General features: G+C 41.8%; 1 protein-coding gene across 2 annotated transcripts in view; it reads right to left on the bottom strand.

Moving 5' to 3' along the window:
• Positions 1-38: 38 nt before the first annotated feature.
• CNIH3 (cornichon family AMPA receptor auxiliary protein 3) overlaps positions 39-26,460 on the bottom strand; it is a 61,541-nt gene continuing 35,119 nt past the window's right edge. Inside the window, exons 3-7 of one of the 2 annotated variants that reach the window (XM_083434595.1) lie at positions 23,405-23,452; positions 5,626-5,738; positions 4,616-4,759; positions 2,943-3,014; positions 39-2,187 (exon numbers count right to left, since the gene is read on the bottom strand). In XM_083434595.1, coding sequence (XP_083290721.1) covers positions 2,945-3,014; positions 4,616-4,759; positions 5,626-5,738; positions 23,405-23,452 — 375 coding nt within the window. In that variant the 3' untranslated portion in view covers positions 39-2,187; positions 2,943-2,944. The remainder of the gene's footprint in view (positions 2,188-2,942; positions 3,015-4,615; positions 4,760-5,625; positions 5,739-23,404; positions 23,453-26,460) is intronic. The other variant, XM_083434596.1, reaches the window with a different exon arrangement.

The following is a 26,460-nucleotide window of genomic DNA, read 5'->3' as shown; positions in this document are numbered from 1 at the left end:
GCACCAACATTCCAGATTTTCAAGCCAATAATATGTACTGGCGTTCAATCAATTGCTTTTTATCTTTAACCAAAGCAAAATGTTCTGAGTGAGCTAAGTTTCTATTGCTACCACCTCATGGAGGTCAATGGAACGGCTTTCCAATTTCTACCTGATCCAATGGGAGTTGGCTCACCATTCACATTTAGCTGTACAGCTGTACAACTCTGCACGTCTATTTTGGGGTTGTGACATTCGCTCCCAAGTAAGCGTGCACAGTATTGCAGATTTATGGTGGTTCCAGGTAAAGGCTTAATATTGCAAACAGACCTTTAAGATACCACAAATGGGTCATTTAATCAAATTTCTCCCAGAAATCTACATTAAACAGGACAGGGGGGATTTTTGATACTAACACAGTTATATGGATGCTGCATAAAAACTGCATGCATGAGAAGTATTGATCCCACAATAAACACTCATCTGAAACCCTTAGGCAGTGACCATATACCCACTTACCTGAGTAAGACCAACTAAACTCATAGTCTGAATAAACATGTATAGGACTGTGCTGTTAGTCTATCTCCTCTTCACTGAAATCATGGGAAAAGAGAGACTTCCACCACCAGGTTATTTACTGCAGTCTCTCCTTCCTTTCAGGGCAGGCAGCAGCACCCTGTTGAGATTTTTAGCTTGGCATACTGGCGACAGCAACAGTGCAAAGCAGAAGAGTGAAGAAGTTGCCCCTTTTTTCTGACCCACCTTAATTGTATATTTTTTAATGTAAGGGTGCACATCTTGGGTAACAAATTAGATTATATTTTATGCCAGAGAATTGTAGTTCAAAAAACTGAAGTACAAATTTAAAATCTATTGCATACAGAGCACCCTTAAGCATATTAGAAGTAAGTTCCACTGAGTTCAGTGGGATTTACTCCCTAGTAAAGTGTTAGGGATTACAACTTTAAAGACAATAGAATGAAGTCTACACTCCTGGAGACACATAAAAAATATGTGTGCATAGAGGTTTTAGCGATTAAGCAGTCTACAAATTTTGTTAAATAAATAATATATATATAAGAAATGTGTGTATGTAGCAGACATACAGCAGACACATACAGCCCATATTGGCCAACCAAATTAGCATGATATCTCAGATGAAATTAGAAATCTTGTATACAAAAATTAATAATAATCACCATTTATTACTATGCTCTACAACATCTATTCAATATGCTTGTGGGGGGTGAATAGTCCCATTAACTTCAGGTTCTCTTGCACCATACACCTAAAACCACATGACAAGACTGCAGACTAAAGTAATGTGGTCCTTTTGCAGTCTGTATTGCAGAACATTCTGCCACACCATTCCTTCGTGTGTTATTAGTATTTTTCCTCCAGTAGAGGAAATATTATACTATATAGGATGCTTGACATAATTGTGTCATCATAAAAAACGGACTAGTACTATTGAGTTTACCGTGTCTGAATTGGTTCAGCATTGCTTGGACATGCTACTATAAATCACTGGAGGATCAACCACAAGAAAAGCCTTTAAGTGAGAATGGCTGGGTGCATAATTTGAACGTGTTTCTGCCAATGTGTTCTAATTGACAAGATGCTTCTTTTCTTCCTCAGCCATGTGAATTGCAAAGAGCAATTTAGCCAGGTATTTCCCAGCTTGTGTCCAGCAACTGATTATACTCTGGGAGCAGAGAATCACACATCAAAACTTCACAGCAATCTTCTTGGTCAGTATTTGTAGGCAGCCATCTTGCTTTACAAGCCCCTCTGTGGAAAAAGGGGTAAGGAACAAATCTTCCTCCTTTTGGGAGTTGCAGTTCTATGATAAAGTAATATGACAGAATCTTTTGCTCCCGTCACATGCAGATGAGGCCATATTCAATAGTCGTATTTGTTTTGATCATGCTGGGGAACTGGAAATCCCAAAGGATGTAAAACACAGAATGGTAAGCAGGAGAAGCAGTTTGTTCAGCCATCTATTACTTTCAATTTTTTAAACTTCTTCTAATGATTTCCCCCCTTTTTACATCCAGTATGGTGGTTGGGTTCAAAGCTTCCATTTCTTTGTGGTGCTTCATATAGCAAGCGTGACTGCAGACCAGCTTGTCTTTAATCTCTACCCTTTGTAGTTTCCAGTCTTTAACGCCTTCTTTGAATTAGGAAGTCACTAAAGAGTAGATCATGCTGTATATAAAGAGAAAAGGTACAGTATGAAAAGATCCCTTTGAATATTGCAGCACCTCCTTTAGCTTCCTAACCCTTTCCCCTTATGCTGACCCGGAAGTCCCATTTCCTTCCTTGCTCTGGATGTGAAACCTGCTCCTTTTTGGCAACTCCATATTATATCCAAATTATGATGGATTTACAAGGAGAATGGGGAAACATGCAGGATATTTTTATTTTTACCGTTTCCCCAGTGATTTCCAAGACATGCCAGAAATTCTGCTTTGTCTGATACTAAGAAGAAACCTTTTGCAATAGTGTGTTTGATCTTTGAAATTTCTGCCAGCAATTCCCTGAAGTACAGGAAGGATTTCTATTTAAATGTTCCCCCTCCCCCGCCCTTTTCCTTGCGATGCAAGAAAAATGAAGATTAATGAGAGGGGGTTTTTTCTTTGGAAAAGAGCCATAAATAATGTAATTCTGGCCATAGCTAAACAGTGGAGTCCTTTTAAATACACACAAACTCACACCTAATTAAAGACTATTGCTTTGTAGAACACTTCTAAGGAAACACACTGATATGCTCCAGCAGCAGCCAAATTAGACATGAGCAGACCTCTGTGTGCAGTTTTTTTGTTTTTATACATTTTAAAACCCTATTTTATATTAAAACATCACAGTTGAAGCTCAGGACAACATACATGGTGTTCTGAGGTGGCGTCCCAACTGACCAAACCCAGACCCAAGTTGCTTCACAAGATTGCTAAATCACGTACCTTCAGATATGTCCATAGAGGAACTTTTCAGTAGGAGATAGGTCTGGTCTTAGCATCAAAAGGGACACCAGCCTGGTTGAGGTGGAAAATAACTTATTGTGTGGCAGGGGAGGGAAGGAACCTGTGCTCTGCAACCATTCACTCCTCTTGCTGCTTAAAAACTGATTGTGCTCTCCATTTTCTACATGTTTGGAGCAGATACATGTTTAGAACACATGGATCTGTTGCCATCACCTCTGGTTCAGCCTCTCCGATAGGTAACATGGTTCTTCTCTCAACCTATTAGCAATCTGGGCAGTGTTCTGCCATTCCACTTCCTGTTCCTTGAATTCGGTCCTCCTTGCATTGCCAAACACCCTCCTCTGTCCCCATTTCAGAACAGTCAGCAGTTTACTTTATTCACTGTACTCTTTCCAAATTGATTTTACTTATAAACAGTCTGCGGAGGTTAATGGCAGATTATATAATCTATAAAAGGTATTGTTGCCAGAAAAGTGTTTTGCTGCTTTTATACATGGTAGCTTTCTCCAGGTAATGAAGCATGAGCACACATCCTGATGTATTAACAGCTCACAAAAGAAGTGTGTTAGGTCTGGTGGCACACAACTAAGGTAGGGCTGCGGCAGTGCAATGGATTAAGGGGCAAAAGCAGCTTCTTAGGCTGTGTACACGTTACCATCTTAAACCATAACTAGGTTATTCTTTCTCTTAATTTGGATCAGAGCTAATTGGGTGAGGGAAAATGCATCAAAATGCAATATTTCATAAGAAGCAAGCAGGGCAGATACAGGATAGATATAGATATAGATTGTGGTTAAAGTCATGTGTACATTTCCCTAACCAGTGGTGGATGCAGATTAAATGGGAGTGTGTATGCAGCCTCAGAAACACTGCCCCACCTCCTTTATGGCACTTCAAAGCTTCATTGGCTAGATCCTAAATGTGCCCAAGAAAATGAAGGAATACCTTCATGAATAATTGGCTAGGAAGTTGTTCTAATATTCTAATGGTCTTTCATTAGCTCTTCTATCTGCGGCCGGGGTGGGGGTGGGGAATCTCTCATTCCATATATATATATATATATATATATATATATATATATATATATATATAGAAGTACTGGAAATCCCTCGCTTACAAACACACCCTGAAAATTGCTAGCTTCCTTCCATTTTGGTCACTTGGGTGTGCCCAGTGGTTTTATAGTATTCTGTGCGTGTCACTCTGTGATGACTCAAAAATAGGAGCAGAAATTGGTACAAGATGTGTACCAGGGAAGGAAGAAAATGTTAAAATGTATAGACTGCTACACAAAATAGTTACTCATATATTGTTGCGCTACACCTTAATAGAGTATCAGAGGTTTGCACAAAGAATCTGAAAGCCTCAGCAAACAGTACTGGTAATTACCCTGCCTGTTCTTTGTTAAGTGTTGTTCTTAGTTGCAATAACTATAGATCTTCTCTACCCTCTGTCCACCCACAATCGCTCTACCCTCTAAAGCAGGTGTGCGGAAATCAGTGGCCCCCCAGATCCACCCTCTAAGACAGGGATATGGGCCTCCAGGATGGACAATGAGAGCTGTACTTAAACAACTCTGGAGCACCAAGATTTGCCCACCCTTCCTCTAAGGTCTTTACCACTCTCTTTGAGGGAAGTGAGACCAAGCTTACCAGTAAAGATAGTAGAAGAAGGAGAGGAGATAGAAAGCTAGTTTACACCAGGCCTCTCTTTGGCAGTAGATCAAGGTGTCTGCATTCATTACTGCAGGAGGGTCATATGCTAGCTCTGTACTGTCTGCTGGACAGTGGAAATACCTGAAAAAGAAAAGGAAACACCTGGTGAAGGAAAAGCCTATACACAAGCCATGTCATGAGAAGCTAGGGGCTGTGGGATACTTAAAAGGCAGTCAAGCCAACAATTCATGTTTTGCTAGATAGGCAAATGATAGGAGCTGAAGCTGACAAGAGTTTTCCTGAAGTTTGCTAGAGAGGACTCTGTGAGAGACAAGGGAAGGGCGTAGCTATCCTGCCTGCCAGGCCACGCTCTCTTCCTCTTTCTGCTCTTCCAACAATGTAGAACAGGGGTCAGCAACCTTTTCGAGCCATGGGCCGGTCCCCCGTCCCTCAGACCATGTGGTGGGCCGGACTATTTTTTTTGGGGGGGGGGACGAACGAATTCCCAAGCCCCACAAATAACCCAGAGATGCATTTTAAATAAAAGTACACATTCTACTCATGTAAAAACACGCTGATTCCCGGACCATCCGCGGGCCAGACTGAGAAGGCGATTGGGCCGCATCCGGCCCACGGGCCTTAGGTTGCCTACCCCTGATGTAGAACATCTGCTAAGTCTGAGCTCCAAGCTCAGACTCCATTTTAAGCTAGACTTAAGTATGTATTTGTAATTGAACTACCATTTTAAGCCTGCCTGAACAATGCTGCTGTATCTGTTACTCTTCAACAAGCACTCCGAGTGGGCAAATTTTTACCTTTTACAAGACTGTTTGTGTGATTACTGTTCTAAAGGAGAGGAAAGCGGGAACTATTGGGAGAATCCAGTCTGCCTTAAAGCCTCCTGGATTACTAAAACCAAAAGGCTAAAACTAGCCTATCTAAGCTTCTCTGGAATTGACAGATGCAGCAAGGCAAACAATGAACTTCCAAGCAGGAATATGACTTACCTCCAGAAGTGATAGAAAAGCAGAGGAATATTCAAGCCAAGGGTCAGCCATTCTTGAGCACACAGAAACATTATACAGAAAAGGCTATGGATCGAATATTCTGGCAATACTAGCTGGGAATAGGGAAAAGAAAACAGAAAGGATTGTTCAGTTGTTGGATATAATAACTCTAAGTTGTTGTTGTTGTTGTTTAAGCCACCTTGCCAGAAAACGAGCTACACCTACAAATCTCACACTCTGCTACACCATCTGCCAAGGCCTATTTGGGTGATGAAAGACAATGATTCTTGGGATCCTGAGCAAGAGAATTCCTGGAACCGGCCTACGCCTTCCTCTACTTGTACTAAGAAGTTATTTAGCCATTTGAAAAGTACCTGGGGGAAAAATCCAAGATTATCTGCTGTGCTTTGTGTGGGAGACTGACAAGTCATTGGTGTGTGCATGTGCTTGAGAATGAATAATTAGGAAGTTTTCAACATTTACAGTCTCCTGTACAAGAATGAGGTGAATATCTGGAGAAGGCAGAAATTAAACATTACTCCTTTTCTCAATAAAAAGTAATACTTTTTGAGACCTTAACAAAATTCCAAAGCAGAACTGGTATCTATAATGTAGTTGCAAAACTCTAGCATAATGTACATGGGATGCCAACTTTGCATTTATTTACTTGAGGCATTTACACCACAGCCTTTAGCAAAAAAAGACTATCAGAGGGACTTAAAATTCAGTACTAAGTATTTAGCCTACAGACAGAAAAAGTATTTAGCCCACAGACAGAATATAGTGTGGGAAGTCTGTATCAGAGCCTAAGGAACAGATTTGAAGCAGAATGCGTTCCATATCCTCTTCCCATGTTGTCCATGAAAGACAGAAATCAACTATTGGGCAATTGTAGTAATGGATAGTAAAAGTGAATTTGTAATTGCATTCCAACCTGCCTGTGTTGTAAGCATTTTTTCACATTTAAAATTTTCTCTGTATGCACACATTCATTCATTCTCTGTGTGTATGTTGATGGCATCTGTCTGTCTCAGAAGACAATGGAGGAGTGAACCTTTGGGGGTGAAGACAAATTGCTGGGCAGTTGCCCAATGCAGGAGAGACATGTTTTGTTGCAGCTGGAGCAGATGAAGGCATCCATGTGTGCTGCTGCAGTGTGTTTGGCCATAATTAACATGTGTTGCATGTTACCCAGTTTCCTCTCCTTTTCCAAGCTGCTCTCATCTGCTATTTCCCTCACTGTCAACCCTCTCTGAACTCTGTGAAATTAAAAAAAAAACCTTGTCCGTTCTATTGATGCCTCGTTAGTTTCACTGTTGTGTTAAATTCAAGTATTACTATCTATACTTGTGCTGGTGCAACTATTCAGGCCCTTTCAAAGAGGCAGAGTAGGGGAAGTGCTGAAGAAAAGGTCAATGACTTCCCCTGACTTTATCAGTTTCCACCAGATACTAGGGACCAGGCATTGGTGAAAATTAGCAAGGCTACCTTATTAGTTTCACTAGATAGGAGAGATGGGGGAACATGGTAAACAAAACAGCAGTGGAGTAGACAAACAGGAAAGTTATTGATTGGATCCTTAATCCTTCCTGGTTTGTCTTTTGGTCCCAGTTTACACACTGGTCTCAGCTGCTGGCTTTGTCTCTTGACTGATCTCCTGGTGCAATTCTAGGCTCGCGGGTCAGCTCAGACCACTGCCTAGAGCTCAGGCCTGACAGGGCCTGATCCCTTACCCAGTTATGTCAAGATAGATTTCCATACATTGCAGTGCGCACAGCATTAGTTTATGTCTGAGACACAAGCACTTAGCATGGTTGGGCTGCTGGCCAACCATTAATGTTTGGATAAACAATGTATGACCTGACTTAGCCTCACATGGAAGTGTTGTGTGTAGCAAATCCTATAGTCTGTCACAAGTGGCCTTCCAGTAGTATATTCCACACATCAGACAAATGGTGAGGGCATTAAAGAGCATTTTTAAAAGCTAATCTTCAGGCTCCTCTTTCTCTCAGAGACCTCTGAAGCCTGCCTCCAAGAGCTAATTCAAACATTATACAGGCAAAAACCAATTGACATGTGTCTGATTGATGCGCGATCGCACAAGGCGCCAAACCCAGAAGTGACTTGAAAACATCAGACCAAAAAAAGCCAGACGGAAACAAACCTATATACCGGGAAAACCCCATTTATGTGGGTTCAATATGTGCACGACTGCACACATGGGCATCACATGCTGGACCTGGAAGTGACCTGAAAACGTCACAAAATCATCACCAAAACGGGTGGGGTGCGGTGAGGCAGAACTGGATGTTTGCAGGCTTTTAAAATTGTGTTTCAAATATAAACAATTTCACTTAAACACGCAGTGCCTTGCAACGCAACCTCAAGGTAAATAGGGGGTTGCCTTTCTCACAAATAAAACTGAGCAGTGTACAAAATGATTCAATTTTATGTAATCTAGCTAGAAAGCCTTTAAAATGGCCTCTAATGAAATAACTTTTCAAATTCTCTTTTCTTCCTCAAAGGGTCGTCTTTTACTATTATCATGCCTACAGCATATCAGCCCACGGCAGTGGTTTAAAGGGGCAGGGATCTAGTATCCCGCAATGTCAAATACTCTCTCCAAATGACTGTTTTTATTATCTTGTATAGTGTTCTTTGATACTCTGATTTTTATTTCCATCCTGCCATTTTCTGAAGGGTTCGGAATGAGTAATAGAATGTTAAATACAATTTAATAGGATGTCTTAAGGGTGGGGGAGTCCATCTGTTAAAATCTATTGCAATCACTGCTAATACCTTTAAATGTTGGGTTACTTCATTTGATAGATGCCCACCATTTAAACGCTTTTTATCTGTGACCACAATCTTTCTTGCTAAGAAGGTTGTAACTATGCAATAAAGGAAAAGGAAAGTTCAGTGGTGATAAGTTATTACCAGTGCCTGGCTCCTGTACTGTGAAACTGCCATGATTTATCATCTGTGAAAGATATAACATGCTGAAGATGCTCTCAACGAAAAGAAAATAGACACAATGTGATCATAATGGTGGCAGACACAGCAGTGTTAATAGTACCTACAAAGCAAGTTCTTTCAAAGAAAATTTATACCAAACAAAGCCTAGGGCTGTGTCCATACACCTCCACATTTCCTATCCATGCTAGTGGGTGATGTTAGTTGGATATTTTCACACTGGATGTTGTTGTTCCCTCTCCTCAATTAGTAAAGGATCCCTGGATGGTTAAGTTCAGTCAGAGGTGACTATGGGGTTGCGGCACTCATCTTGCTTTCAGGCCGAGGGAGCCGGCGTTTGTCCACAGACAGATTTCTGGGTCATGTGGCCAGCATGACTAAACCGCTTCTGGCGCAATGGAACACTGTGACAGAAACCAGTGATTGTCAATGGCTTCATGGAGGACTCTGAAGGCCACATTCAGCCCCCAGGGCCAGTGTTCCCTACCTGCCTATCACTTGCTCTATTATACCACGCTGTACACTCCCTGTTGGAAAAGGTGCAGAGAAGCACCAAGTCTTCTCCAAGGTGATGCTTGTTGTTGTTTCACAAGCGATATACTCAAGGCAACGGAACACCGTGACAGAAACCAGAGTGCACGGAAACGCTATTTACCTTCCCACCACAACAGTACTTATTTATCTACTTGCACTGGCATGCCTTCAAACTGCTAGGTTGGCAGGAGCTGGGACAGAGCAAATTCAATCCGCCCAACCTTCTGATTGGCAAGCCCAAGAGGCTCAGTGGTTTAGACCACAGGATTCCTTCCCTTAATTAGTACCTCCCCACTCACCATAAATTCCAAAAACCTGAGGTCTGTTGTGAGCATACACACAGGTATTTGTTCAGCTGTGTGCATAGCTTTTTTCCCTAAAAGATAATTTTTAGAATGTAAGTTTTCTAATAAACCAGATCTGCACAAAAGAGCAGGAATTATATTTTTTTTAAAAAAATGTGTATGTCACTCCAAGCCAGAAAATCTGAGGTACGGTGTGGGCATTCAAACAAGTACGTGTTTGTGTTAGGGTGCGCAACAACATTCCTACCTGAGCTGGCAGAGGCAGTCTCAAAGGTGGTCTTGGAGAAGCACACACAGTGGTGTTGGATGACTTAGTATCTACACAGAACCACTTTATCTGGTCAGACTCTGGATTATATACGCAGTACTTCAGGGACCAACACATGTGGCACATCATAGCCATGATTTGGTGTTTGCCACTGAGCAAATCACAACTTTTTGCAGAACTGTGGAAACCTGAGTTTAGGATTGGTTCCCAGGTGAGCTCTGAACAATTAAATAGGTCAGACCAGGCATGGGCAAACTTGGCCCTCCAGATGTTTTGGGACTACAACTCCCATCACCCCTAGCTAACAGGACCAGTGGTCAGGGATGATGGGAGTTGTAGTCCCAAAACATCTGGAGGGCTGAGTTTGCCTATGCCTGAGTCAGACAGTAGTGGAGCACAAGTGGCACATATCTGGTACTGTGTATGACTGAACCCAGGTAAGAACACACAATCATACCTAACATAAAGCAGTGATGGTGGCAAATAAATCCAGCTTCTTTACCATCATTACCATCATGAGATCCCAAGAGAAGGAAACCCAGCTTTCCCAATAAGGCTCAGACCCGCTTCTTGAACCAATCTTGAAGAAGGCATGTGAATGCCATCTTAAGAGTCAGCAGAAAATGAGTAATAACCTCCCTCAGACCATCTATGGACCATCAATTTCCTCAGCTATTTTTTTAGTTGGCATTTCAACTCTTTCTACTCACATATGGTAACACTGCAGGAGGACAAGCCAATTAGTGAACGACATTTTAAGTCTTCATCATCTCTTTCTGGAAAGTGAAAATGTCTACAAAATATCCCTGTGGAAATCTGTGATCTGCTGTGATTTGTTCTACATTGCTTACTAAAACAGATAATGTGAAATTTTATCCCCCAGCCCACGAAAAATCCTTACAGGACAGGAAGGAACCATGATTTTCAGAGCAAGGAAATAATTGAATTTCACTTTGGGTTTCCTCTTAGAGCTGAAGGACTGTTAGCTGGGGCTCATTGAGAAATATCAGCTGCTAAAGGAACACCTCTGTGAGGATAACAGCCAATTACCCTATTTAACAGCTATTAAGTGGTGCTAATTGCAAGCTATAGACCACAAGCAGGATAGGTTTAGAGCAAGCAAGGGGAAGCAAAAGAAACCGGATGATACAAGCAAGTAGCAGCACTTTAAAAATGTGTGCACTGAATTGGAATAAGCACCCAGCTGGGATGCACATGGTGGCAGCTCCCTTCTTATGTTGTAGACCTTAAAATGCTTGGGAACATTGCATGTGCACCGTTAAAACAAACCTACAACCACCACAGCAAATAGAGACTAAAAAACAGATGTGGACCATCTTCACCTACATCAACGTTAAGAGATGGGATATCCATCAAAGAAAAGAGGGACCTTTCCCCACATATGGTGGGCGTGCTTAAAAGAAAACATGGCTTTCACAGACAATTCTTGGCAGCAGTTTCAAGATAACAGATCCAAGTTCCACTGGACCCTTTTTTCAAAATGGATTATTCCAGTTAAATACTCTATGTGTGGTACAAAAATGTATTAACTACCTACTGAATAGGGGATTAGTTCCAGGAAACATATTGCACTAGTACTCCATCATCAGCACTGATTTGTTTTTCAGACAGAATTTAAGACACGGAACCTGATTTTTCTCCATGAAGTTTATTAACTGATGTAGTTAAGAAAGGCTTCACACCAAGGTCCCTAAGTAACCTTTAAAATCAACGAAGTGCACTTATTTAAAATTGCACCCAGGCATTGCATTCAACTAGTATTGGTATGGCAGGGGGGTGCTCAGTGTCTGCCACACAGATTTTTTTTTAGAGATTTGCCAAAGCCAAACCTAAGCATTTTTAGAAGCGGTGTAATTTTTTTGTGAGAGGTGCTTTTTGGGAGCCTAAGTTGAATGGGAATTGGGATATTTTGCATTTGTTTTGTTTCTATATTTTATATAGGTTTTCAAACCACTGCTATACCTGCCACATATCTTTGGGATGGTCTTGGCTACATGCATAAAGAAACGCTACTGCTTTGATGGATCACAGCCACATAGAAGAACTTCAATATTACAGCACAGCATACAGCTATATTTCAGCTAAGTACTTACCTGAGCGTGACCCACTAAACTCAATGGGATTTACTTCTGAATAGACAAGCAAATATATCTATAGCTCTATATCTATAGCTCGATAGCTCTAGCTACAGCTCTAGCTCTAGTAATGGCTGGTGTAGCAGGGTAAAGCAACAGAGCTGCCCTCCTGACACCCGCATTACTATAGCTTACCTGGATAGGGCAGGGCAGGTTAGTAGTAAGGTTGCGGCTGTGAGGATGCATTGGAAGGAATGCACATGGCTCAGACCTGGCTGCTACCCTGCGCCACCAAGGTAAGTGGCAGCAATGAGGGTGTTGAGGGAGTGACTCCTTAGCTCCACCCCACTTCATTGCCTTCTCTATTTGCATGAACACATATCAGCAATCCTATGTTACCCTTTCTTTCCATACAGATTATTTTGCACTGCAGCCCTATTTCTCATTCCCTCTTCTCTTTCAGTAGCACTGACCTATCAGCACTGCCTCTACTGCTATTCCAATTTGTCTGTTTATTTACCAGACAGATCTCCCTGTACCCCCATCTTTCAGATACCTTCCTCTACTTTATATTCCTCCATACCAGGCATCCCCAAACTCGGCCCTCCAGCTGTTTTGGGACTACAACTCCCATCATCCCTAGCTAACAGGACCAGTGGTCAGGGATGATGGGAATTGCAAGTCCCAAAACAGTTAGAAGGCTGAGTTTGAGGATGCCTGCTCCATCCCAAAGTCTTTCTGCACTCATATTCTCTATTTCTACCCCCACATGCATACTTCTCTGTCCTTCACAGATATCTCAGCACTTCCATCTCTGCTACTCCCATTCTCTCTATGGTGCTACTAGCTTACTGGACCACCTCAAAATATATTCTTAAAATATGGAGATATTAAGTGTCCAGAATAGACAAAAAGGATGGATTTTCAGTTCCACGTCTGAAATCCATTCCATCTGAGTAGTCACATTATAATTCCTTGCAAGGCAGCAAAAGAGTTACCACTAAGCTTAGCTTTAATTAATGCCTATTTCCCTGCTGAAAGTGATCTGTTTGAGACCCATCTCTTTGATGTGAGGCTAAGAACTAAAGCTTGCAGATTGTGACATCTTTGCATGAACTTCGGACCAAAGCAGGTTCACAAGGACACACAACTGCCAAGTGAGTGCTATAAAACTAGATAATAGTGATGATGATCGCACCAAACTTCCCTGAAATATGTCTTTAATACTTTTTTTTAATGAGCCACAAGCTAGGTTAACTTTTCTAATGCATGTAATTTACAAGTAATTACTTTATTTATCTCTTTAGTTGTACAGAGAATCAGTCAAATTATTTGAAAAGAAACAATTCCCATCATTATTGCGTTTTCTCTCCACAACAGCATAGGGTATAATTACATTTTTGCCAGTAAAGAACTGTCACAGATTACCACTTCGCAGGAAATCGCTAGCACCTTCTCGCTATCTCTTGTCAGAAAGTAACATCGGCTCTCAACAACCTCTAACCAACTTGTTGGAAATTATTATACAGTATATTATTTTGCCATTTCTGACTGAGATGGGGCAACTCTCCTTACCAAATTCAAGGAACATTTGAGGGCCGCCTTCTCTTCTAGGTAACCTTTTAATGGCCGCGTTGCAATGGTGGGTGGGGCCAGAGGCAAAAGTGATAAGAACAGAGGTTTTCAACCTTTGAGTCCATGGCTCCCATGACTGTTAAGTTGTGGGTGAACATATCAGACGACACAGCGATTCTTCAGACAGCTCTTGTTTATTCACAGGCCAGAACAGAACTGAACTGAAGGGTTCAGCCAGTCTGCTTATATACAGCTCCACTACAACACAACAGTAACAACTTTCTGTAACTCTCCAATCACTGAACGTCACTTTCAATTCCTTATTTGCATATGTGGACCTGAGTGAAAACTATCTACAGTAACCCCCTGCTTGCCCAGGGTGAGAACTTCAGTACATAACAGTGACCAACTGCATTCTTTCTACAGCACCCTGTGGGGCTCAGAAGCCCAGTTATGTCACCCCTTGCCTGCAGACCTGGCAGACCCTCACCCCTTTTCAAACACCCTCCTTTGTGGAGTATTCCCTCGGCATCCTCTCCTCTCCCCTCTTCTTGGGAGTCCTCCGGGCAGCCACTGCTGCTCCCCCTGCCCCAAAGAGAGGTGCCTCCTCAAACTGCCCCACAGGGGTCTGGGAAGCACCCCCTGGCCAGCTCCAGAGGCACCATTCGCCTGGGGAACTTGTAGCCAGAGCTGCTGCAACTAACAGCCATGTAAGCCTTTGGGACGCAGATATGCAAGAGGGCCGAGCAGGGAGGGAAGGAAAGAGGGAGAGAGGCCAGTGTTGCTCACAGCACCCCTGACCATCATTCAAGGCACCCCAGGGTGCCACGACACACTGGTTGAAAACCACTGGTTTAGAACAATGCATGTAATTGTTAGCTACGTACAGTAAACTACTTTCTACACACACACAAACAGTCCTCTCTTTCCTCCATCTAGACAAGCAGGAGGCATAGATTAGAGATCAAAAACACATTCCCGCCAGGCAAAAATACTCAAGGAGGTTGTGAAACAGGACTGGTATGGGGTGTAGTCTTGGGTGATTGTGAACGGCTTAATGGAGGGACTTTGAGGGCCACATTCAGCCCCCAGGGCCGGTGTTCCCCACCTGCCTTAGTCTATCACTTGCTCTATTATACTACACTGCCCACTCCCTGTTGGAAAAGGTGCAGAGATGCACCAAGTCTTCTCCAAGGTGATGCTTCTTGTTGTTTCACAAGAGATATACTCAAGGCAAAACCTTGATTCATACTTTGTGAAGTACAGTCGTACCTTGGTTCTCAAACAGAATCCGTTCCAGAAGTCCGTTCGACTTCCGAAAACATTCAAAAACCAAGGCGTGGCTTCTGATTGGCTGCAGGAGCTCCCTGCACTCAGTCAGAAGCAACTTCGGACGTTCAACTTCCAATAAACGCAACACTCACTTCAGGGTTTGCAGCTTTTGGGAGCCAAAATGTTTGAGTCACAAGGCATTTGAGAACCAAGGTATGACTGTAAACACTTTTTGCTGGCAATGAGATTAATTTTTGGACGTGGGAAAGGAACCTGGTTGCAAGGGAAATGATATGGAAGAAGCCTCTGTAAGCTGATTTCTCCAGAGCCTTTCAAAAGCACTTTATTCCCCTCCACCTGTCTGCCACCATTATTATTATTATTATTATTATTATTATTATTATTATTATTATTATACCACCCTTCATCCGAGGATCAGAGGGCAGTTTACAATATAAAAACACAAGAATACATACCATCGTAACAGACAAAGACAACACCTTCCTCCCGCCCCTGCCTGCAGTTTAAATGGATTGTTTAATAATCCAAAGGGCTGGAAGAAGAGGAATGTTTTTGCCTGGCACCTAAAGATATGTAACGAAGGAGCCAGGTGAGTCTCTCTGGTGAGTGCATTCCACAAACAGGGAGCCACTGCAGAAAAGGTTGGCGCCCTCTGGGCCTCAGCCATATCATAGAGGCACCTCTTTTCAGTGACTCCTGCAACCTTGCAACAGCTCTGCAGTTTACATAAACAGCAAATTGCTCCATTTCTCCTCTGACAAGTGAGGGACACTTTACAGAAATAGTCCAAAAATAAATGATTCATGAAACAATAAAGGGGAAAGGATTTCCATGAACTAGCTAGAAGTTTTGTACTCAGTGTATTTTTAGCCCAATAGAAATTTTGTTCTCGGTGATAAAAATGTAAGGAACAGAAACAATGCCTTAATAGAACTTGTCTTCAGGACTTGAGTTCAGAGTTCACCCAGAATCGTAGGCAGTCTCAAGGGGCATCTAGTCCAACTTTCTCAATAAGCAACAAGACTCCATTCTGTCTTCTTGGTAAAAATTCAAGCTCATCTCTTTCTGACTAAGGCTGCAAATCTATGCACACTAACCTGAGAGTCAGTCCCAATGAAATCATTGGGACTTACTTTTGAGTAGGCTTGTATAGGGTTGCACTGTAACAGAGGCAAGATGCTTTAGCTTGCTACAATTGTTCCCGTTTATTACATTTTTGCTTACAGCCAGGACAGTACATGTTCTAGACCAGTACATTAAAGAGCAAAACTCACAGAACTTAGTTTTCTGGGAATCTCAGTTTTAATTTTAAGAGAAGTAGGTTGCTAGCCCTCATGGCCCTCAAGATGAGCCTGAAAGCAATTTTTAATTGATTTACAAGCAACTGTATGCATGTCTACTCAGAAGTAACTTCCATCATGTCCAATAGGGCTTACGTGGGTACATAAGTGGGTACAGGCAGTATCCTTAGATGTTTCTAGTTGATCAAAAAGCACCCCCATATGGGACACAGGTACTCAAACATTCTTTATCTATGCTATATTACCACGAAAATATCAGATGTCCCCTTCTCATCTGAGTCTGAATGTCTTATTGATATGTCTGTCGTGATGGCCATTAGCCCAGGTTAGGTCTGCCAACAAGAATGGAGCCTCCATATTCAGAAGCAATTTGCTTCTTATTACAAGGTGATGAAGGCAAAGAGCAGTATGCTCTTTGTGTTATTACATTGTGATATGCTATTATGCTGTGAAGTACCCTGAGACCTGCGGCTATAGGGAAGTATACAGATAATAATAATAATATCAAAGTTTAAGAAAGCCACCATAAATTGAACACCATTCACACACTCTTTAAATGTGTAACCAAGAAGAACACTGAAGTGAAATTAAGCAGAAATATTCTGGTTCTTTTGCTTATAGCTGAACTGTTGTGTTTTTCCCAGAGCAGGTTTTTTTTAAAGAAAAACACACCTTTCCAACACTTAAAAAAACAAAAAACCTAAAAAACTGTCTGCTTATCTTCCTATAGCTTGCAATATGTTCTCAAGTTATTTCTAGGGCAAACAGACCCAAACAGCAAAGTATGAACTCACAATACAGGAAGAAAAATAAACAGGAAGAAAACAAGGGATATTATCTGGGCCATCATTAAGAGACTTGCTGTCAGGATTCAGGTCTCACACCTGGAACAGCAACACTCCAGGGATATGCTCTATTTTCATATTTCATTTAGCACCTGGAGGGGTGGGGCAAAAGATAAGTTATTTGCAGTGCTGTAGTGTTTTCACCACCAGTCTGTCTATTCTGGGATATTGCTGGGAGACTAGAGCAAATTTCTTACAACTAGTCAGTTTCACATTATACTAAACCAAACCGTGGCTTAGCTAGAGCATGTAAGCACAGGATTTCCGAAGAAGAGATTGCAGCCACTTTGTTCCTACTGCTGTGTGGCTTAGCGTATTTTCTGAACCCGGGTTCGTGGTTTGCTTCTTCCAGACAAACCATAAGCTGCAAACAGACCTTGGTTATAGCTTGTGGTTTTTCCTGGAGCAAGTCAACCATGAGCCCAAGATATGAGTAAAAATTACATTGAAATTTATATCATTGGCAGAGCTCTTACATGTACATTTATTTTCCTTTATAATGAACATCAGTATAATATATCCTTATATTGTTTCTATTATAACATCAATACATTATATTACAATTTACAGTTGTATTTTAGAAAAATATGAATCCTCTTGAGGTTTAACCCTTCTTAATTATTATTTTGTAAAATTGCTGTGAAAGAAACGTAAGATGCTTTACCGGCATTATGTTTTAAATTAGTTTTTAAAGCGTATCAAACATTTCCACTGAAGATCAACAAGATGCGCTTTAGGAGTACATGTTCTCCAGTTTCCTCTCTGCCACCAGAGTGGAAATTGTTGCATACTGGCAAGTGTAACCCTCCATCCATCATGAGCACAAGGTACCATAGGACAGCTAATTAACGCAGCTAGGATTTCTAAGAACCTGACCACACCACAAGCTTGGTATCTTTACTGCTTGGTATCCCTTTCTGGCAAATGCAGATGGCATCTAGCCAAATCCTGCACCACCTGACAAATATTATTGTCATACTGGCAGCCTGGACGCATGATGCAGCTAAGCAGGTCAAGGTCTGGTCAGTGCCTGGATGGGAACCACCTGGGAACCACATACCTGCTGCCTCAGGTTCCATGATGGAAGACAGGTGGTACTGCAACTGAGTAAAAGGAATATTCATTTCTAGTATTCTCCAGGAATCCATCTCTATTTTATATGTGTGAACTTATTATCATCCTTACAGTTTTACTTTAGTTTATTGCAACTGATAATACAATGTGGGGGCAACTGCCTCTTTTAGTTTTCTTGTTCTAATCAAAAATATAAAACATACAGAATCAAGGTAGTTTGTTTCTTTTTAACTGCCCATGAACTTCCTTTTTTTATAAAAAAAAAATTAGAACTATTTACAAGTCTTGCATGGTTAGCAGCACAGCAAGTGGCTTAAATAGAAACCCTAAATATAGTTCTCACTTTGTCTCAAGCAGAGTTTGCCAGGCCATGCTATCTGTGCCATTGTCTCATAGGACATTTAAGCTATTAAAATACGAATTGAACGCAGCAAAGGGTTGCTTTTTTTTATTTTTACAAGTGCTAGTAAGTCTTCACAATTCATCTCTGTTGCCTCTTGACGCGGGTTTTGCTACTACTCACACTGTTGGAGGAGCCTTCTACAGGTTTCCTGTGGCCCATCCAATGAGTCAGACTCAGCAGTGTCATGATATAGAGGAGGTCTGAATGGGGAAAGCATTATCCACTGTAAGAAAGATTGCAGTGAGTGAAAAGCCGCTAACAAGGCAGCCATCTTTGGACTCTAATGGTTGCAGGCAAAGTGCACTCACTCCATCTCTGTTACAATCACTGTCAATGGAGGGGACCCATGGTGGGCCATTTTCGGTTCTCATTATGTTTTTTGTCATGGGGTAATTCATCAAACCTAAGAATATCTCCTGCACTCTGTTCAGTAAAATTGCCAGAATGCATCTTCCTGCTGCCAGGACTTCAAATAGCTTCATTTCTACTAGCTGATAATCCAGGGCAGGTATAAGAGTGAAACTGGGAGCACAAGGAAAACTTGTTCCACATAGAATCACAGAATAGGGAGAGTTGGGAGGGACCGAGAGGGTCATCTAGTCCAACCCCCTGCAATGCGTGAATCTCAGCTGAAGCATCCATGACAGATGGTCATTCAACTTCTGCTTAAAAACCTCCAAGGAAGGAGAGTCCACAACCACCTGAGAGAAACCGTTTCACTGTTGAACTGCTCTTACTGTCAGAAAGTTCTTCCTGATGTTTGGTTGGAATCTCTCTTCCTGCAACTTGAAGCCATTGGTTCAAGTCCTACATTCCAGAGCAGGAGAAAACAAGCTTGCTCCATCTTCCATGTGACAGCCCTTTAGATATTGGAAGGCGGCTATCATAACTCCTCTCCGTCTCCTCTTATCCAGGCTAAATGTATGCAACTCCATCCACCATTCCTCATAAGAAAGCACAGGAGCATTTGTCAAAAGCACAGGATCATATCCAATATTGTGTGAGTAGAAGGCAAGCTTGTCCAATGGATGTTTCCCTCCCCTCCTTCCCCCAAAAGCCTCTGCAGAGGGTGGGACAAAGCCTTTGTCTTTGAGATTAAGCAGATCAGTTTCCTGCCCAATTATTTTTAAATTTATGGTATTTTCAGTGTATGTCTAAACATATTGCGAACCCAGAGGCTTTCAAATAGGACTGGGTGCACTTTTATATAAATATAGTTAGAAGTAGAACTCTCTGAAGTCTGGAGGAATTACTTCTGAGTAAGAATACTGAGTATTAGGACCCTTCCAGACTGGTATTATAACTGCAGGTATATCCTGAAACCTGTTACTGACTCATTAGTGCAGTAAAGGTGTCTTTATTCAGTTTCATTAGTTGTTCTGCGATGCTCCCCTGAAGCTACCTCATCATTGCTATCTGAAGGGCAATAGAACAACAAAAGCAGGACACACACACCCCAAATATCTGTGATATGAAAAGTTGTGGCATTTCAGCAGGAAGTTGCAGGATATGCACTGATTGGAAACTTTTGCAGGCACAAAGAGTATTGAAAGTGGGATTGCTTTTGATTGCCCCATAAGAACAAACCACAATAAATGTGCAATACAAAAGACACCTGGAGGGGTCCTTACATTGCTAGTCCCATCTAACCATAAAGAGCACGGGGAACCTTGGCCTCCAAGTAAGCATCAACAGTACAGTCAGTTATGCGGGAGTTCTTGCCATCCAATGTGACTAGTCAGTGAAGTTTTACAATTCCTATTCAGCCCTTTCTAAATTAAGAAGCAGGTTGACCTAAGTAAGTCAGCAGCAACAACAATGATTTACAGAGGTAATCAAGGAAGGACTATAAATTCTATTTGTGGCTTTAAGACCAGCTCACCTGCTCATTTTCTAAGAACGTAAAAGCAAAGGCCCATCTAGTCCAGCATTCTGTTGACCCCAGAAGCCAAGAAGATTCCTCTGGGAAGCCCACAAGCAAGACATGAAGGCAACAACCTTCTCCCTTTGCTGATTTTTAGCAAGTGACAAGCTGCACATAGCCATCCTGCTAGTCGCTGAGTTTCTCTCAGTTTCTAATTTCCCAGTTTTCCATTATTTGGGGGGGTTGTTTTTAAGTTCTCATGAATATTCATCAGCATTTTCATGTGAATTTCTCCAACTATACAATATTTTAAATGCAGTTTCCCTTAACACAATACATTTGTGTATGTTATTTTCACAAATATATGCATTTATATGCGCACTTTAATGTACACATTTTTGAATACATTACTTGACCAGAGAACAGCCTTGCGAAATTCAGATAACCGTAAATTTCGAAGGATAGCTTTATTTCAGGTTGAATATTGTTTTAATAAGTGTGAATTTGCCTTTAAATACGAACTTAAATTGTTTTCTTCCCCTCATCCCCACTAGTAACCAGTAACAGGGCACTGTACATTTAGGGGTCTCTCATCACAGAAAATTTGTATACCAAACTAATAAGGACTGCCATAACAATTTTCTGCATGCATTTTCTAAGTATGTCATGTAGATTGGTCCTATAAATCACTAACACACTTTCAGACAAAGATGCTAGATTTTTAATATAGAAGGAAGAGCCTTAAACAGCTGGGTAAAAGGTTGTACAGTAGTTGCTGTATAGAACATTGGTCTTCATCTGATGGCTCCTGCCCAACAACTGGACGGTGTTCTACCCTAAGGTGGTTTCTGCTCTAATCATGGAGCCCAGTTGTACCAAAACCAACAGTAATAGTCCCACAAACTTCAAAAATTGTCATGGTTTGAACCAATCATTTTCACAAAAAGACCTTAAGGTGAAATCTTTCATTAGCCCAACTCTTTAAAAAAAATGAAAAAAGAAAAGTGCCTAACAGATTTTGTTTTTCATTCAAGTGAGTTATTTCAGGAGAACGCTTTAGGAAGCAGAAAATGCACACACAACACACTGCACTATCCAAGGCCACACAAAGCAATATAATAATGAGGCTGCATACCTGAAGTGTGCCTTAACAATTGCATCCATCTTCCCCAACATTTTACTTTATTCATAAACTAGTTTAGTGTTCTAATTGCTCCCCAAAGCTCTGCCGCTAACCTTGAATACCCCAGAATTGCTATCCAGAGAAAGCTACTGTAAGCAGTTGTCTGCCGTGAGTACTGCCTTTCTGTTGAATTATCTTGTTTTCCTTTTTCCCTAAAGCACATATCCCAATTAAAAGCAGCATTTCCCCGAAGACCTCTGGAAAAGGGGACTGTATTAACAAACAATTTAAGAGTATGAAAAGTAACCTGTTCCCTAGAGTGTGCGATATGTGGAGGATGTAATTAACGGAAAGGTACTGCTTCTGCTGTTAGCAAGGATGCTTAGGTTCAATAAAAATTAAATACCAGTGTGGGCAAGACATCTCCAGGCAACACACATATATTAATAAAATTACCACTGTCTGTTGCTTTACATTACAAAAACTGGGGCACGACTTGGAAACTAGAAGGATGCTGACTTAGCAAGTAACACAATGAAACTATTTCCAGGACAGCAGTAGTGTTAGTATCTCGGAGCAAAGAGAAGATAGGAAGCTGCCTAATAATAATAATAATAATAATAATAATAAAAATAATAAAAAATTTTATTTATATCCCGCCCTCCCCAGCCGAAGCCGGGCTCAGGGCGGCTAACAACAATAAAACAGTACAAAAGTACAGCACAAACAACACTCTAAAATCATTCATTATAAAATTAATTAATTCAAGCCACTGGCAACCATTGGGCCAGAGCTCCGCGAAGATTGCCGAGGGAGGGAGTTAGGCTGTGCCCTGGCCAAAGGCCTGGTGGAACAGTTCTGTCTTGCAGGCCCTGCGGAAAGATGTCAAGTCCCGCAGGGCCCTGGTCTCTTGTGACAGAGTGTTCCACCAGATCGGAGCCACGGCCGAAAAAGCCCTGGCTCTAGTTGAGGCCAGCCTAACTTCTCTGTGGCCTGGGACCTTCAAGATACTCAGACAGATCACTGATCCATCAAGCTCAGCACTGCCTATATAGATTAACAGTGTTTCTCCAGGGCTTCAGATAGGCCTCTTTTCTAGCCATACCCAGAAACAACAGGGATTCACCCTGGGGCCCTTTGAATGCAAAGCTTCATTCCAAGTGCTCCCATCAGTGAGCTGGGATAGCTCAGTTGGTAAGCATGAGAATCAACCTCAGGGTCATGGGTTTGACCCCTACGTTGGGAAAAAGACTCCTGTATTGCAGGGAGTTGGGCTAGATGATCATCAAGGTCTCTTCCAACTCAGTGCCTCTATGGTGAGCTATTGTCCTTCCCGCAAAAACAAAGAACACAAGTAGAACAGCTACAGTGTTTCCAGGAGCAAGTGAATAATATGTCGACGTCATGCACATTTAAGGACCTGACTGAGCCAGCCAATTCCAGACTGATTTAAGGTGTTTAAAGGTGAGCAATCGCATATATAGGATATCCACTTGTAATGAGTTTGCTGTCGGGAACACCAGTGTGAGACTGTTGTTTTCCAAAGCACTCAAGGTGTGGGGTTGCTGTGAGAGCCACTGTGCAGGTAACCTCACTAGAGAATTAACAGAAGATCGTTTATTGCTCAAAAAGTTACGTAAAGAGAAAGCAGCAAATGCCTTTCCAAGACCCTTAAAAGAAGTGCTCAGTTTTCCCTTTCAAATGTTTGAAAATCATAATAAGAGGCTCACAATAAAAGGTATGCCATTTATCAGATTATTGTTGCATAGTTATAGAAAAAAGCGTAGGAACAAAGATTTAAGGTTGTATGTCAGGTTCCAAATGATGCCTCCTAAAGTCATCTGCTTCCTTAAAAAAAAATGAGGCTAATAAAGTGAAGCCAATGATGTTCTGAAAAGTTCATTTCTTTTTAGAATATTATTGACTGATTGGAAGTCCCTCCTAATTAGCTTCCTTCCTTCCTTCAAAGGTCACATCAGTTTCAATTTCCATTCTGCCGTTATCGCCTCCTTGCTGGAGGAGGAACCTTAGGAAAGGTCCAGTGCTATTTCTAGCAACACCGATACGATGGCTCAGATCCCTTTGAACAGCCCAAAGCCCACAGCTGACGTGGGTTAATTCCTACCTTTCGCAAAAGAAAGCAGATTCGTTCAATATTTCTCAATCGCTCTCTCTGTCAAAGAAAAGAGAGAGAAAGGGAAGGGTGAAAGGGTACAATTTAAGACACTCATGAATCAAGGAAACTACCTCCAAATGGAGTAAACTCAACACAAGGGTTATACTGTGATGAAGAGGGAGTGCACATGTATTGGGGTTAATGCCCATGAGGTCACACAAATTATTTTGACACGATGAGGATTAACTTCTGCAATTAGGAGACTTTGGTACCCATGGAGGCTCCCTATGCAGTTGAAAACTCTGATTTTCTAGAAGTCTCAATCACATGGGGAGCTGCTTTGGACACAAAAAGCTCCCCACTGCAGTTCATCCTCATTATGTGAAGAATTATGGTGAATTAGTGTATCCTTGAAGACAATGCTGTACCTGTGTTGACTCTTCAACCCAGTAATGACTGAAAAGCGCTTGACTTGGGTAGAGTTCCATTAATAATTAATCAGTGGTAATAAAATCTGTGCCCACTACTTCAAGATGTAATGTTGTGTCTAAGGAAGTAATCCCATTCATGTAAGGATATCTGCTTGGACAGTGGAATTTCCTCTTCCTTTCCTCTCCCCATGTGTGCTCCCCCAAATGTGCTCCAGAGGGTTGGAGGAATCCCCAGAACAGATTTGGGAAGTGCGTAGGGGAAGAGAGGAAGGGGACAAATAAAATGATTGCTTTATTGATTCCATTGCACATGCAGAAGTCCTTCCTCGGATACAAACTATTGTAATGCATTATCCACCAACATGATTCGGATAATAATAATAATAATAATAATAATAATAATAATACATTTTATTTATATCCCGCCCTCCCCAGCCGAAGCCAGGCTCAGGGCGGCTAACAACAATAAAACAGTACAAAAGTACAGCACAAACAACACTCTAAAATCATTCATTATAAAATTAATTAATTCAAGCCACTGGCAACCATTGGGCCAGAGCTCCGTGAAGATTGCCGAGGGAGGGAGTCAGGCTGTGCCCTGGCCAAAGGCCTGGTGGAACAGCTCTGTCTTGCAGGCCCTGTGGAAAGATGTGAAGTCCTGCAGGGCCCTGGTCTCTTGTGACAGAGTGTTCCACCAGATCGGAGCCACGGCCGAAAAAGCCCTGGCTCTAGTTGAGGCCAGCCTAACTTCTCTGTGGCCTGGGACCTTCAAGATGTTTTTATTTGAAGACCCCAGGAAGCAGATTCAACCTCAGATCTAGTAAATTCGGTCACTTTAGTTAAGGTCTGTGTTCATTCTTACATCTGCCATTGTGTAGCAGAAGTTGCTTCCTCTGTAGGGTAAAGGTTACCAGCACTGAGTGGCTCCACATCCTTACAAATGGGCAGTGCATGATGGCAAGGGTGAGGGCAAGGGGTGTCTGAGTCAGCACTGTGTAGACACCCTTTTTTTCCCTTTATGGCCAGAGACATGCAACAAGTAATTGCTGCTTTAAGTGTAACCATGGTGATGAACATTGGCAGACCTGAGCTTTGCCCAAAAAGTTTAAGGAAGCCCTCTCTAGTCTTCCAGTTTAAGCTTGGCATTTCAGCTTGGTTAAGCAAACATTGCCACTTCGCTTGTGCGTGTGTTTTATTTATTCATTTCACTGCTCAACATGCTTCACCGGTTTTCAAAGACGTTGGAAAAACCCCTCCACCTTCCCTTCAGGTTCTATTTAGGTAAACATGGTTACTGTGCCTTTCACCTATGGAATATATCAGCTATTACATCAGAGACAAATTCTCTCACCTCATAAGCAAGTTTAACTTGATTTGCTACAGTGGCTATCTCCCTCTTACACTGTGAGACTTCGATCTGCTTCTCTAGGCAAAAATGGACATGAATTCCTACAGCAGTCATGAGTGGTGAGCATACACAGTCATGCAGCTTTGGAGAGAGATAACTTCTCTGCTGTAGAGCTTGAAATCTGTAAAAGGGAAAATGATTCCCTAGGATGAGGCGCTGGCTACAGCCAGGCATCAAGAGGAATTTAAATTCTACATTCCCTCTGGAAATAAGAGGGTAGTTATTAAAGGTTAACAGACTTAAGCAGCGCAGCATCTACAATCGGTCTTTTAGTCATTTAACTATGGTCCATAGGCTCACATAGCTGTTTTTCAAGCCTATCTTTTGGAGAGATGCTATTCCTGAAACCTTTGGAGCTGCCACCAGTCAGTGCTGGGATAAACAGTCCATAGCCTAACTTGATGTGAGGAAACTTCATATATCCACAATTTTCACTTCTTTGCCTCCATATACAGCTGTTTCAGATGTTATGGAAAATGTAGATTCCCCGCTATGTAAATAAGCCATGGCAAGTCTCAAGCTTGCATACTCCCTCCTCCTCTCCCTTCTTCTCAGATGCTCCAGAGGAAATTGGAAGCATCTCTTTCCACTTTTAAACAAACCAGTATTCTCTGGCTAGGTCCCAACCCAACATGGAGACGTGGTTTCTTTAAAATCTGTAAAAGCTCACACAAATCAGGTTTAAGCCACTGTTTCTGATCCAGGCTTGTTCATTAATTCAAGTTTAAACAAAACAGAATTCATTGACTCTGAACATAAAACAGGGCACTGTGGTTTGTTTAAAACTCAAGAGGATGCTTTTGATCTCCTCTTCTGGCATGCAATAGGAGAGGGAAAGAGGAGCATGTGAGACCAAGGCTCATTCACATAGTGGGAACCATCCTCTAACCTCTCATTAGGCCCACTGTCAGGATTTCTGGGGATGGGGTAGTTTTCTCACAGCCATTATGGTGGAGCAATGGAGCAAAAATCTCTCTATGAGCAATGCAACTAAAATGTATTTTCACTCATATAATTACCCACAGGGAGTCAACATGTCCATATGATGAGAGTGGCCAGATAATCAACTGACCACTTCGCCACATGACAAGCTATATGTAATGGGTGTTGACTTTGCCCTTCAAAAGCACAGCTGATTTTCAGTTATGTGAGTCAACCCTTGGTATGTGCCTTTTTCCATTCCAACACCCCTCATTTCTGAATCAGAAATAATTATATCAAGACTC

This window comes from Podarcis tiliguerta (genome assembly GCF_965153285.1).
Source record: "Podarcis tiliguerta genome assembly, chromosome: 3".
NCBI lineage: Eukaryota > Metazoa > Chordata > Lepidosauria > Squamata > Lacertidae > Podarcis > Podarcis tiliguerta.
The sequence above is the reverse complement of the archived record's forward strand: the minus strand, read 5'-3'. Positions and strand labels throughout refer to the sequence as shown.